Source organism: Equus przewalskii, chromosome 23 (genome assembly GCF_037783145.1).
Source record: "Equus przewalskii isolate Varuska chromosome 23, EquPr2, whole genome shotgun sequence".
NCBI classification, from domain to species: domain Eukaryota; kingdom Metazoa; phylum Chordata; class Mammalia; order Perissodactyla; family Equidae; genus Equus; species Equus przewalskii.
In genome coordinates this window covers 10306747-10321776 of record NC_091853.1, presented here as the reverse complement: position 1 = coordinate 10321776, position 15030 = coordinate 10306747, and the positions used below count along the sequence as shown (strand labels likewise).

At 34.5% G+C, this 15030-nt stretch overlaps 1 protein-coding gene across 11 annotated transcripts in view; it reads left to right on the top strand.

Moving 5' to 3' along the window:
- Window positions 1–15030, top strand: part of COP1 (COP1 E3 ubiquitin ligase) — a 239403-nt gene that overhangs the window by 181447 nt on the left and 42926 nt on the right. For all 11 annotated transcript variants that reach the window (XM_070591348.1, XM_070591346.1, XM_070591347.1 and 8 more), the window contains 3 exons: window positions 956–1073; window positions 3888–4012; window positions 5152–5312. In XM_070591348.1, the coding sequence (XP_070447449.1) occupies window positions 956–1073; window positions 3888–4012; window positions 5152–5312 (404 nt within the window). The remainder of the gene's footprint in view (window positions 1–955; window positions 1074–3887; window positions 4013–5151; window positions 5313–15030) is intronic.

Below are 15030 nucleotides of genomic sequence, written 5' to 3'. Positions count from 1 at the left end.
TTACATGACCTAGAAATTACACTTGTTAGGTATCTACCTAAAACCTGAATACATGTTCACACAGAGGCTTGAGTGTGGTTGTTCCATAGCACCATTACTCATGATAATCAAAAAATGGAAACAAATATCCATCAACTGATGAGTGGTTAGACAAAATGGGGTATACCCATACAATGGATACTATTTAGTGATAAAAAGAAATGAACTGCTGACACGTTAAAACATAGGTGAACTTCAAAAAACATTATGCAAAGGGTAAGAAGCCATCCATAGAAACCTTGTATTGTATGATTCCGTTTATATTAAGTGTGCAGAAAAGGCAAATTTATAGAGAGAGAGAGATATAGTGGTTGCCCAGGACAGTTTGTGTAAATGGCGATGAGGGATCTTACTGGAATGAGAAAAATTTCTAAAACCAGTTTATTGTGATGGTTGCACCAGTGGGTAAATTTAGTAAAATTCATTGAATTGTATACTTACGGTGAGTGGCTTTTATTATATGTTATATGTGTCTCAAGAAAGTGTTTTTTAAAAAGCAAATGTGGGAAATAAAATTCTATAGCATTTTTAGCCAGAAGCCCAAAATATTTGTATTACCTTTTTTATAAAGCCGTCAAATGTAAGGATACTTTTTTAAATTTCCAGTTACTTTGAACCCTTACTACTCTGTTTCTAGAGCCAGGATCACAGGAAATATCAGTGGAACTCCCTTTCAGACTGACATTGACCTATGTGTATATACTTTTTTATGCAACTATGTCTTCCTGGATTCAAAACAGAAAACCCAGTGTATCTTCCTTATCTTTGAAAATGAGTCATAGCCCTTCGCTTTCTGGCTGTTATAGGTTTGACCTTGTCTGTGAAACATTTGATGAAAATCACCAGAACCAGTTAATATTAGCTTTGCTTTTCATTTCTTTGTTCACTACATTTTTCGTGTTTTGTTTTGTTTTAGATCACTGTGTCCACTACTATGATCTTCGTAACACTAAGCAGCCAATCATGGTGTTCAAAGGACACCGAAAAGCAGTCTCCTATGCAAAGTTTGTGAGTGGGGAGGAAATCGTCTCTGCGTGAGTATCACTCTCTTCAGAGGTTGAGCATAAGACAGATCTCTGTCATCATCAGTTACCGTTGGTAATGTCACCATGGATATACATCTAAAGAGTAACACTATGGTGTATGCACTTTTTCTTAGTAGATTTTTATAACTTGTCTAATTAAAATACATGTATATTCTGGTCTCTATTGCTCACTTTTGTATGTTATTTATGAAAAAATCCTGATGATACCAGTATTTAATGTAGCTCCCTTAAACATTTGAACTCCACATTGGATTTCAGCCCTGCTTCTCCTTAAGAAGAGAGAAACAACATAGTTGATGCAATATGAGAGTAGTGTGTTATTTATTAAAGTCTACTAGTGTGTTATTGTATATGTATCTGCATTGGAGTACAGTAGTAGTATTTTTGGTTATAAGTAATATTTGGTTGACTTTTTAAAAGTCCATGTTACTCGATTTCCCTGTGATTTCGTGGTGACTTTTAAATATGTTTTGAAGAGAACTTTCTAAGTATGGCTGCTAGTACCCAACAACTATCCTTTGAGAAGCCTTCTGAACTGGAGAATCATAGTATAGACTTTTAGTTGTCTTTTATTTTGTTTGAAAGTAATAAGATGTCAACTAGGTAATAAATCTCAATTGCCAAAATATTATTGACAAAGTTCTTCTACTAACAGAGGCAGTCCCTTCTTTCTTTTATCCATTTCATAGTTCTCTTTATTTTATATAACCGTAGTAAATACTCATTCTTAATTTCTCTCTTTTTTATATCTATTACTTCTTCTCAAGTTTAATGATACACTATTTTTTTTTTTCACTTAGTTTCTAATCTCTCTTAGGAGATTATTAATGCCACTGCCTTGTACTTGGTATCTCCTACCACATCCATACTGATTGCTCTAGATAAGAATTTGGTAACTTGAATTGAATTACGAAAAAAGGAAAAAAATAAAGTGGAAACTGAGCTTTCCAAGGGGAGGTAATATAGATAATTAATTCACAAATCTAAATTACGTGGTAACCAGTCAAAAGTATTCCATCTTTAGGAGTAATAATGGCCAGTAAATAATTAAAGTTTCATTCAGATTCAAATATGGATGATGGATTGTATGGCAAAAATATTTTTCTTCAATTTCAGATTTATAAATGTTGAATCAATTAGTTTGATTTCAACTAATTGTGGTATATGTATACTTAATTGTATAAATTGGAAATCTTAGTTGACCTTATTAATGTGGATATATTCTTTGTATTTTCACCAATCTTTTTTCCTTCTTAGTTTTTATGAATCATGATGGTTTTTCTCTTGGACATACTTGGAGTTTAGAAGTATTTAGAATCCACAAATATATTTGGAAATACTAAAAAGTAATATTAAAATATACACATATTGCTAAAACCCTGAACTGTTGGCCAGTAAAAAAATACATACATATATTTTACATACATATATACCATAAAATACATGTAATGGGATAGTCAATGTAATATTGTTGAGCAAAAAATAAATTTAAAACAACCTAAATGTCTAAGAAATGAGAAGAAATAGGGAAGTATTTAAAGAGTTTAGAGTTTGGCCTCTGAAATAAGACAGTTTCAGTTTTGGCTCTGCTATTTACTAGCTGTGGTATCTTAAAAATGTCCTTAACCTTCTGAATTTCAGTTTCCTCATTTCTAAAATGGAGCTAATTATAGTACTTATGTTGTGAATCTTTAAATAAAATAATGTATATAAAGCATTTATCATAGTGCCCTATTCTTTGAATGTAACAGTAAGAGAAAATATTTATTGCATAGTCATTAATGAAGATATAGAAACAAGGGTCGGCCCGGTGGCACAGTGGTTAAGTTTGCACGATCCGCTTTGGTGGCCCGGGGTTCACTGGTTCAAATCCTGGGTGCAGACGTGGTACCACTTGGCAAGCCATGCTGTGGTAGGTGTCCCACGTATAAAGTAGAGGAAGATGGGCATGGATGTTAGCTCAGGGCCAGTCTTCCTCAGCAAAAAAGAGGAGGATTGGCAGCAGATGTTAGCGCAGGGCTAATCTTCCTCAAAAAAAAGGAAAAAATATAGAACATTTATTTTACAGAAGAAAATGTAAAACAAATTGTCGAATGAGGGAGAAACAATTTACAAAATAATATGTATGGTATGATCCAATTTTTGTAACAAGAAGTCAGAAAAAACCAACAGCATGGTGTTTTATTCATGTCCTAAGACTGTCTCTGTATGATAGGATTACCAGTAATTTTTATATTCAATTATTTTTTGTTAAATAACTGCATTTGCTTATTATTTCAGTAAGATAAACTACTTCATATAGACCATTTACCATTCATAGTATTCCACCCCATAGGTTAAATAGTTTATGTTCAGAATACCAATACAATTCAGCAGTTGAAAAGTAAATGAAATCAAGTGGACCAATTGTATCCCTGAAATTAAGTACAGCTCCCATAGAGCTCTTTTGTTGTTTGATGATGGTGTTGATGACTGGTGTTTATAAGCACTTCCTACATGCCCAGGTACTATTGAAAGTGTTTTAAATGAATTAATTTAATTTTCACAATATTTTATAGGATTCATCTAATTCTATAAGGTAATTATTTTTCACATTTAACTCATGAAAAAACAGACCAGAGAGGTTGTATAACTTTCCCAAGGTCAAAAACAAATTAATGGCATATTGAACATTCTAACCCAGACAGTCTAGCTCTAGAGTCTGCATTCTTAATCCGCAACTGGATTACCTGTACTACTAGTACTGATGAGTTTCATGCCTCGAAATCTTAAATGCATTCTAACTTTTTGTGTTTGCCTCAGCTCAACAGACAGCCAACTAAAGCTGTGGAATGTAGGGAAACCATACTGTCTACGTTCCTTCAAGGGTCACATCAATGAAAAAAACTTTGTAGGCCTCGCTTCCAATGGAGATTATATAGCTTGTGGTAAGTGAAACCTGGAACTTTTTAGCTGGTGACTGTCACTGAAATTGCCTTCAATGGAAATAGAGTACACGCCAAGTCACGAAGTGGTTTGTACATTCAGAAGGTGGCGTATAGACTCAATGCCTCAGCACTTTGGATTTTTCTTAGGTTTTACTGGAAGAAGTGTCGCTCTTTCCCTTCTTTACTGAGCAACAAGCCCTGACAACAGGAAATAGCATAAAATTGTTAAATATGTTTTGTACTTTTTCTCCATTTTAACATAATTTCTATAGATATTAGGTAGAAGACAGACAATATTAATTTCTGCTAATATCCTAATTTTGGAGACATTGTTTGTCTTCTTCATTTCTTCTATTTCATATTTCTTAGGCTTGATATTCATTTTCCCCTATATAGTGTTCTTTTCATTAAGCAGTCTGTTTGCATAGTCTTGATATGTTATTCTAGGGCTTTTATTGTTGATAATTTATACAAATTTAAATCTGAAGTAGAAAAATTAAATTTGATACTGTTCAAATGCTCTAATATATCTAATGCTGAATATACGAACTGTCCTCAGTACTTTGAAGTGACTTAGTCTTTGGTCAATAAAGTTGACTCTCTCCACACGTGCATGAACCTAAACCCTGCCAAAGCAAATCTCTGTCACATTTATCCCAGTTTGATAGACTGCTCAAAAACACAGGTTTTTAGACCACTCATCTAGTAGAGTAATGCCTTTATTGAAAAATGGGAAATAAGTTTTGTAGCTTATTAAAATTTGCCTTTGTTAGTGGTATAACTTTCTTTTTCCTCTTTAGATAGAAATCTTTCTAAATGTATTTTAAGATTCATGATATAATAACAAATTCTAGACCCCTGCCATAAGTGATTTTTATATAGTAATTTCAGCCTTAGAGTTATCAATATTGTTATATCATTTAACAATGATTATTTCTTTAGATAAATAAAGTCTTTTTTCTGTGAATCCTTTTTTCACATGATTCCCAAGAAACCCTATGCTCTGGTCTTTCATATTTAACCATAAAAGATTATGTCTTTGAGCTTAAACACCAAATAATAATTACCTTATGAATGTGATTTCCTAATTCTGAGTTCTCTCATTCTAAAAACTTATGTTTTTCTTTAATTTTTTTTAGGAAGCGAGAACAACTCTCTTTACCTGTACTATAAAGGACTTTCTAAGACTTTGCTAACTTTTAAGTTTGATACGGTCAAAAGTGTTCTGGACAAAGACCGAAAAGAAGATGATACAAATGAATTTGTTAGTGCCGTGTGTTGGAGGGCACTGCCAGATGGGGTGAGTTTTTATATCAGTGTTTTCACTTTGGTGTCTCCTATAATGCTTATGTTTATATATACGGGTGAATTTTTTTAAGCTTAAAATATGAATTGATGTGTGCTTTCTCTTGTGCGTAGTATTGCATCACCCAAGGAAACAGGCGTTTTAGCTAGTAATTGAAACATCACTAATGAAACAATGTTGTGCTGACATGTCTCTCCCATATGCAACCATAGCATCTTGTACAAACCTCTGTTACACCATTATCACATTGTATCTTTATATTTTTCCTGTAAGACTGGAAATTTCTCCAGAGTACTCACTGTGTCTCATTTTCTTTAGTGATCAATTTATGCTCAGTAAACGTTCAGCTGAATTTGATACTGTATTAGGAATAAGAAAATTTGATGTAGGTAAAGGAGAGTGGCTTATAGGTACACCTAATTAAAGGCCATTTCAAGGCAGAATTGGTCTCGACAAAATATATTTATACAAGAATATTTAAACACATTTAATTTCTTAACAAGAAAGTTGCACTTCTAGGTAGCCAAAAAAAGTTTCCTCCAACTTGTCACTTACTCTTACATTTTTAAGTATAAGCTTTCTCATAATTGTTTTATTATCTTGATTTTTATAAACATCAGTCATTCATTAATGTCATATTTTTTTAAGTAGTTTTTTAAGTGCTAACTTGGGGTTAGTTTTAATTTTGACACAAAAAATTCTTACTTGATGCCTACTTTAAGATATCTGAGTTCTAAGTACAGTTTAACTTTAATTAGATATATTTCATTGCTATCTTGTTTAAAGTTCTGTTACTCAACTTTTAGTTTTGGTAATGGCAGAGTAGGTGATTTAGACCACCCCTCCCTCTAAGTGGAACTAAAAAACTTGGACCAAATGTATGTACTTTACAAAACCAAACCAAAACTGTCTGAAGGCATTGGAAAGTAAACAAGATAGGAAAGAATTACCAGCCCAGGAGTGTGACCCTGGCTTTTCCCCTGGGAGCATTTGCCAGTTTTGGTGGCATGGCTGAAAGCACTTACGGTGCCTCACAGGGGCACACGATTGCAGTCTAGTGCTCACTACTGTGTGAGGGAGCTCACTGTGGTTTAGGTTCCCAAAGAGCTATAGTCTAGGATCCACCAGTAGAAGATAAGCCCTCATAGCACTTGCAGCTCAACTTCAAATCACATCAGCCGTGACATTAAATTGAGGTAATCCAGGATTGCTAGTGTCCACAGGATACAAAATTAAATCCTCTCTGAAAGAAGATATTCTAAAAAAGATCATCTAAGGACTTCCTTTATTTTTTCAAAATTGTAAATACAGTAACTAGGGCACCATAAAAAATAAACAGGCATGGGAAAAGCCAAGCCAGCATGAATAGACCCAGCATAAGCAATGAACAATAGAAACAAAATCACAGTGAGTCTGGATATTAGAGTTATCAGACATAGCTTGAAGATAACCATGCTGGCAAGTGAAAGACAAGATGGAAAATTTCAACTGGGAACTAAGAACTATTTTAAAAATGAAAGTCCAAGAGCTGAAAAAATATCATTACCAAAATTAAGAACTTGGTGGATTGGTTGAATGGCAGATAAGACACAGTTGAAAAGAGAATTATTGAACTTGTAGGTAAGTTAGAAGAAAATATACAGAAGGAAGCATGGAGAGACAAAAATTATGAAAAAAATACAGAAAAGAGATAGAAGATGGGTTAAGAAAGTTAAACATATTCAATAGGAGGCCTAAAAGGGGAGAAGAAAAATAATGTAGCTGAAGCAAATGTTAGCATTATTGTTGAGAACTTTACAAAATTGATGAAAGACATCAAGGCAGAGATTCAGTAAGCTGTTGCACCCTAGAGAATAAATGACTTGAAATCTGCAATGTGAGTGAAGATTTAATATCCGACCTGGATTTAGGAGACTTAGAATTTTATGTGCCAGAGGAGACAAAAAACAAAATAAGTAATTATATGAGAAGCTGACAAGTGCTTTGGAGAAAAACAAAGCAGGAAGGTGGGATGGGGAGTGTTGGAGTAGGGGGTTGTAGTTCTCAGTTGGTGGTGACAAAATGCCTACCTGAGTAGCTAAATTAGAGGAAAGACTAGAAGGAGATGAAGCCGTAATCCATGTTTAAATGTAGGAGGAGAGTATTCCGGGTGGAATAAATAATTCAGAGGCCTTGTGATTAGTAAGACTGTGATTAGTGTTCAAGGAATGAAAAGGCGGCCAGTGCTGCAGCACTGGAGTGAGCTAGGTGGAGAGTAGTAGATGATTTTAGAGCAGTGAAGAAGAACCATGTCAGTAAAACATTGTTTACCATTATTAGGACTTTGGCTTTTATTGGGAGTGAGTTGAAAGCCATTGTGAGATTTTGAGCAAAGTAGTGATATAATCTGACTTAAATTTTTTTGAGAAGATCGGCTTGGCTGTTTTGTAGAATACAGACCAGGTAAGATAAAATAGTGGTACACCGGTGAGAAGTAGTCAGATCCTGTTCACGTTTTGAAAGAACCAGTAGAATTGCCGATACATTCCATGTGGAGAGTAAATGAGAAAAGTCTAGGATGACACCAAAGTTTTTTCCCCAAGCAACTTTAAGAGTGGAGTTGCCGTTAATTCAGATGAAGACCAGCAGAGGCAGCTGTCTTAGGGGAGAAGACCAAGAGTTGACTTTTAGACTGGCTAAGTTTGAGACTTACTAAAAATGCCACATGGAGATGTCAGGTTTGGAATTCATAGGAGACTTGTGAACTTCTAAAGTTTGAGATGTTTCCTGCCATCCATGTGGACATGCTAAGTTTGGCATTCACAGCAGATTGTAGGGCCAAAGATACAAATTTGGTAGCTGTTGGCATATGGTATTTAAGCCAAGAAACTGGATAGGATCTCTCCAAAGGAGTGTAATTAGAGATTACAAATATTATGAGTACCTTGCTTGAGGGCACTTCTTTGTTCAGTGATTGAGGCAGTGAGGAGGAATCAACAAAAAGACTGAGAAGGAGTGGTTATCAATAGTAGGAAAACTGGTGCCTGGGAAGCCAAGTGAAGAAAGGTTTTCAAGGAGGAGGAACTGTTCAGTTTTGTCAAATGCTACTAATACAAGTAATGAGCAAAAAAATGAAAGGAGTGATAAGACAAAAGCTTGATTCGAGTGGTTTTAAGAAAGAAAGGGAAGGGAGAAATTGGAGATGGTGAAGTATGGAGAACTGTTTTGGGGACTAATAAAATAGTACCGTGTTTACTCTCATCTAGATTACTTTTGTAAGATTTGAGATCAGTAACTGTCTCTAGAAAAGCCAAACATTTCATTGTCTTTCTGTTTTTTATTTCTATCCTATCTAATTTTAATCACAAGAACGAGATCAATTTAAGGACACTTACAAAATAGCTTAACTTTGAAAGTTTTTGGACAAATGTAAGTGGTATATCAATTTACTCTATGAATTAACAGAAAACATAAAACTCCTCAATTAATAATATAAAAAATTGCATATGCCTTTATGTTATCATTTATGGCAGTGATTTAGTCATAGAGGGAATGAAAAATTAACAATGAGTGGTAGAGGGAGAAACACAAATACAAATAGATTCTTTTAGGGCAGTATCTCAATGTTATAAAAATTTAGGCTATTTTCCTGCAGATTCACTTTTTGTCTAGCCTTGATTTTTCTTATAACTTAGATACGCATATTTCTTTTTGGCCACTTCTAGCTAAAAATGAACCAGTAATCTCAAGCCCTGTTTTGAACAATCACCCAGGATCATATGTAATTTCTAACTTTATTTCTACGATCTTAGTATAAACTGGAAGGAGTGTTATACACCGCCCTTTTTTAAGATGTTGCTCAATTTCACTGTAGCTTCCACCCTCCTACTTTGTTCCACAGTGCTGTGGAGGTTAACTGCACGCTGCTCTCCCACCTGCACATTTGCCATGTGGTCTACTTTTGCTTTAAGGTTTCCCATTTTTTTCTTTTATTTACTCCTGTTAAAGACAGAGAATATTTCTAATACTGTTTCTTTTAATCTGAGAGATAGTACTTTGTCTTTTGTCTCTTTCTTCCAAATATTTTCCCTCTGTCTAAAAACGCTTTTATTCAGTCACCTTAGGGTTTGGTGACAGATTCTTCTGTCCTTTGTTCCTTAGCTTTGTCTTGCCAAGGTCGTGGCTCTAGCATTTCTACACTAAAATGCTGCAACCTCTTGTACTTAATTTTCAAAGGAGTCGCCCGAGCAGAGCCTGTGGAACTTCAGCCACTCGGCCGTGTGAGAATTCTCTTTTTTAAAAGAAATTCTTGCTTGAAAGGGGAATACCATGCAACTGAGATATTATCTTATAAGCATAGTCCTCTGGCAATTTGATGTTAGTAATTTAAGTCTATTCTGCTGTCTCCCACATTCCACATCCACCTTGAGAGTAATACTACTAAGCTAAGGTAAATTTTGGACAATATTCTTTATTTCTGTTGTATCTTTTTTTTTTATTATTATCATTGCTTTATTCAGACACTGGAGTTAGGTAAAGATTATATATGTTCTGTATCTGTGCATCCTTCTGTGTTATGACTCTTATCTGAAACTGTTGGAATGAAATATAAACTAATTCAAGAATGCAAATGACTATTTCTGTTCTTAAGTGACCATGTGTGTGTAAAGGGACACTATATTTTTGTTGGATGCAGATCCTGAGTCCATAGTAACTCCCACTGAGGCTGCAGGTACCATCAACCTTATCTCTGAACCACATCATACATAATTATCTAGTCTTGGATCACCAATTCAAATGTGTTTTAATGGTAAAAGGCAATACTTGTAAAGGACACTTAAAACTCCCTTAACTCTTCACAAGTGACCGAAAAAAGGGTCTCTAGCCTCAGAAAAAAACTTTGGTTATTAAGGGTGGATATTTTCTCTTGTGGCTTGAAACACCAGGAAACATATTAAGTTTTTGTAGCTTTAGACTGAAGGATGTCAGGATAACGATTTCCTAATTTCTCTTCCGTGAAACCAGATCCAACAAAACTTGACTTGGGAATCCGTCAACTGTTATCACCCATACTATACAAAGTTATAACCATTTTAGGCGAGAGGGTCTTCTTCAATCATATAGTGAAATATGTTCTTTCTGTTCTTATTTCTAATGAATAAAACTTTATGTAATGAAATGCTTATTCTAAAGTGTTTTTTAACTAGATCTTTGTATTCTTAAGCAGATCTTCTTTTCTTTACCTAAATCTCTCATGATTCCTATCCATTAAAAATATTTGCTGAATGAGTTAATATACTGCCTTGTACTGTTATTTGTGTTTATGTCTCATATCTCCTGCTAACCTGCAAACTCCTTGAAAAAAAGGCATCATCATATATTGAGTAAGAGCACAGACTGTGGAGCCAGGTTCAAATCAGGTTCCTACTTATCAGCTCTGTGACCTTGCTCAAGTTCCTTAACCTGTACTGTGCTTCAGTTTCCTCCTCTATAAGGTGCTGATGATAATAGTAAGCTACTTCTTAGAGTTATTATAAAGTTAAAATAAGTTAATTTACGTAAAGCGTTACGATTAGTTTTTGGCAAATAGTAAGAGCTGTGTTTTCTATTAGCATTATTCATGTTTTAATTACCCTTAACACTAAGCAAAATATTTTCACATAATGTGTAATTAATATATAATTTTTGTAATGAATGATACAGTCCTTCACGCATGACTATTACCTTGTTTTTTGCATAATTAATTAAATATTAATTTTTGAAATGAAAGAAATATTGGAGTAGAGGTGGGAGATACTTCTAATATCTAATAGATGCACTTAAAACTCAGTGGTAGATCAAGATTACATTAATTTAAGAAAACTAGTTTTCCTGACATGAACATTCATGGCTACCTATATGATTATTTCTTAATTACCATTTGCCCCTTGGGATATAACCTCCAGGCTTTTGCCTATTTTCAAAAGCAACAGTTTTAAAGTGCGTGCAGCTATAGGGAAATTGATATTTATTGTTGGCTTAATATTTTTCTTAGATTTATAGCCTGTTCCTCCTTCCCTTTCTCCATTGCATTAGCACTATTTCACAGTTCAGTCTTCTCTCAAAAAGACTTATCTGTTTTTCCAGTGTATATATGTTTTTTTCTAAGAGATAAGCATCCCTCTCTGACTTACTAAACGCTGTGTATAAAGCATCAGGTTGTACCAAACTAGGAAAGTTAAAGCAATGTGAACAGCCAGTCTGCTTCTGTGAAAGTGCAGAAGGCATCCATACTACGATGTCTTTATACCAGTGGTTCTCAAACCTGACTGATCATCAGAATCACCTTGAGATCTTTCCAAAGAAAATAACAAACAGTTCTATTCTTAGACCCATGAATCCATCTTTTCAGGGAGAAAGGGAGAAAGGTAGAGATTTGTAATTTGAAAAGTTCCCTAGGTCTCCTTGGAAAATTATATAAACAATAAAGTTTGGAAACAGATGATTCAGTTACCGCTGGAAAGAGATTTGTTAAAAAATGTTTCTTTTGCATCTGCTAAAGAGGGAATAATTGTAATTATGAATACCTAATGTCTGTTAGATTTTGCTACCTTACCGCCCTCAGGAAGAAACGCAAACAAAAATATAAGATGTGGTCTTTTTTCCTTTAATTATATTAACTTTCCACGCTTATAAGCTATTTCTTATCCTGAATTCTTCAGTCAAGACTAGGAAGACAACATAGGACTTTCTTTTTCTTTTCTTCTCTCCTTTCTTCATTTCTGTTTCTCTTTTTCCTTTTATCTTTCCTTTCCTTTCTTCTTTCCTCTAGCCCGATGGTTTATAACACTTTAGAAAATTTTCCTGACTGGAAGAGGGCCAATCTGAATGAACTCTTGTCTATCTTGGGCGTGGAAGGAAAGAAGATTCTGAGCATGGACCCTGACTTCCAGGAAGACTGTGGCTCCCATCTCCTCCTAAGGGCCCCACTGTTCCCTTACTGTCCAGACTAGAGTGGGGTGGGAAGTAGAAGAGAGAGGAGACAAGAAGGTAGTGTGATACTGAAGCAAACCTATAATTTATTCTCCAAGGAAATTACATTGTGCAAATATTCTTTAACCTTAATATCCACTACTCTATGGACAGCGTCTGTGAAAACATTTGTTGCATTAGATATTTTGTGGTGAGTATTATAATGAAATCGACAAAATATGATTTAGTGGGTCTGCTAGTCGACATTTAAAATATTTTTTTATTGTCATTTTTATATGTACTGTAATGGAATTTGACCAATATTAAAATGGCTCTTATAATTTTTTTCTCATTAAATACTTTTTTGTTTGTTTTTCTTTTTTGAGGAAAATTAGCCCTCAGCTAACTACTGCCAGTCCTCCTCTTTTTGCTGAGGAAGCCTGGCTCTGAGCTAACATCCGTGCCCATCTTCCTCTAGTTTATACGTGGGACGCCTACCACAGCATGGCTGCCAAGCAGTGCCATGTCCGCACCCGGGATCCGAACCAGCGAACCCCGGGCCGCCGAGAAGCGGAACGTGCGAACTTAACCGCTGCACCACCGGGCCGGCCCCTAATTAAATACTTTTTTAAAAATAGTGTCTATCCGTCTGAAGTAAGCCAATTTTGAAGCATAGAATTGACACAAATCTTTAAGCTACTTGGTTTTTGGGTTTTTTTGTTTTGCATTTTGCAAGGGAAAAAAGAAATAATGTGGGAATGCATTCTGAAGTACGCTGTTAACCTGTAAATAATTTTAATTATTACGCCATCATGCTTAAACTTGTCCAAAATATTTTGAGATCGGAAGGTATTTAACTTTGGTTTCTAAATGTTTCTCTTTTGATAGTTCATACCAAATTACCATAATAGTAGTAGGAAGAAAGAGAATGAATATTAAATATCATTTCCTTAACTTAGAAGTTAATAACTTAAAAGTTTATTTCCTTAACTTAAAAGTTTCCTTAACTTCACGTTTACTTGAATTGGTTTCATATGCCAAATTGTATGTTTGGGAAAAAATGATTGTTCTTTTCTAATTGAATAGAAATATATTTAACAGTTACTTAAAGCAGAATTAGCCAAGGAGAGCAGCTGTTTAAGAGAAAAGTGTTTCCTCCTAATTCAAACTTGCATCCCATCTGGGGAAAAGAAATATCTTTTGGTCTTTTATTTCACAGTGCCGCATTAATCCCTCTTGTTCTCATGACACTCTCCTATATTGATGTGATCGTTATGGGAGTTTGTGCCTTTCATATCTCTTAACTCCATCAATTCTTAAATCCCATTAAATGCAGCATTTTTCCAAATAAAGCTATCAGAAATTGGCATTGACTGTTCTCAGGAGGTAGAAGAGTTATTACTGCTGAACATAGGAATAATTAGGTTAAAGAAAAGTCAGTCTGTTATAATTGCTGTAAAGAAGCCATTTAATTTTGTGCCTGTTTAAATTAGTCTTTTTTACTATAAGTAAGATTACCTTGGACGAAAATATAGATTATTTGTTATAACTGTGATAGCCAACCAAAAGATGAAGATGAAGGCAGAAAATAAATCATTTGGTTTAAATGACAAAGTGTTTACACATTGTTGAAATTAAATAGGCAGTTGGTCTTGCTTCTATTTGTCTTCAAGATCTTTGGCTCTCGAATGAAATTAGGAAGCTTTGGGGATAGATTGTGTAGAAAGTAAATATGAGTTCAAGATTCAGTTCCTTTTTGTTGATTTGTTGTTTTAAATTCTAAGTATCTAGAGTTGAGGCTTTATGAATCACCAAGCATAGTTTTGTGAGATGTTTTCCAGAGAATGGGATAAAATTGGAGGAGTTGGCTTTGTTTTTTGGGGTTTTTTTTGATGAGGAAGATTGTCCCTGAGCTAACATCTATTACCAGTCCTCCTCTTTTTGCTTGAGAAAGATTGTCTCTGAGCTAACATCTGTGCCAGTCTTCTATTTTGTATGTAGGATGCTGCCACAGCATGGCTTGATGAGCAATGTGTAGGTCCACACCTGGGATCAGAACCTGCAAACCCTGGGCTGCCAAAGCGGAGCATGCGAACTTAACCGCTACACCACTGGACTGGCCCCTGGCTTTGTTTTTAGCGTGTTTTTATTTCTTACAACATTCCAAATATTGGTTTATTTTAGGAGACCCAAGAGTTTATCTTTTTATTTTAAAATTGCTAAGAATGATTATATCTCTCAAAAAAAGTCCTCATAGCTCCCAAAGTAGTAAATAATAAATAAGAAATGAAACTAATAAATAAGGAATGAAATATTTCATTTCATGCTAGACATCTAAATACCTTTGTCTAGTTTGAAATATGGAACTGAGTGTATTTAATCCTTATTTTTAGCAGCCAAGAGTCATTTGTTTCCTAAGTCATACTCCCGTGCTCTTTCTTATCATCTTTTACTAACTAGCCAAATCTGTAATTCACATGATAATCCTTGATGTCTGTACTAATGGAAGATTATAGTGGTTCAGATTAATCCAAGGTGTCAACTAACAAGGATGGATAATTGATGTAGAGACTTATTTGAGTATTTACATTTCAATTTTATCTTATGTTCTGAAAAGAATAAAAGGAGGTTTCTGCCTCTCCCAATTAGTAAGTTAACCTTGCAACTTCAAAGTTCAGTAGGAGTCCCTGTTTGTAAGGAGTATTTTCATTTCCTTAAAGTTTTCTGTTTTATAAAGGGTTAAAGATCTTTTCATTCTAAAACTTTCACATTTTGCAGGCAG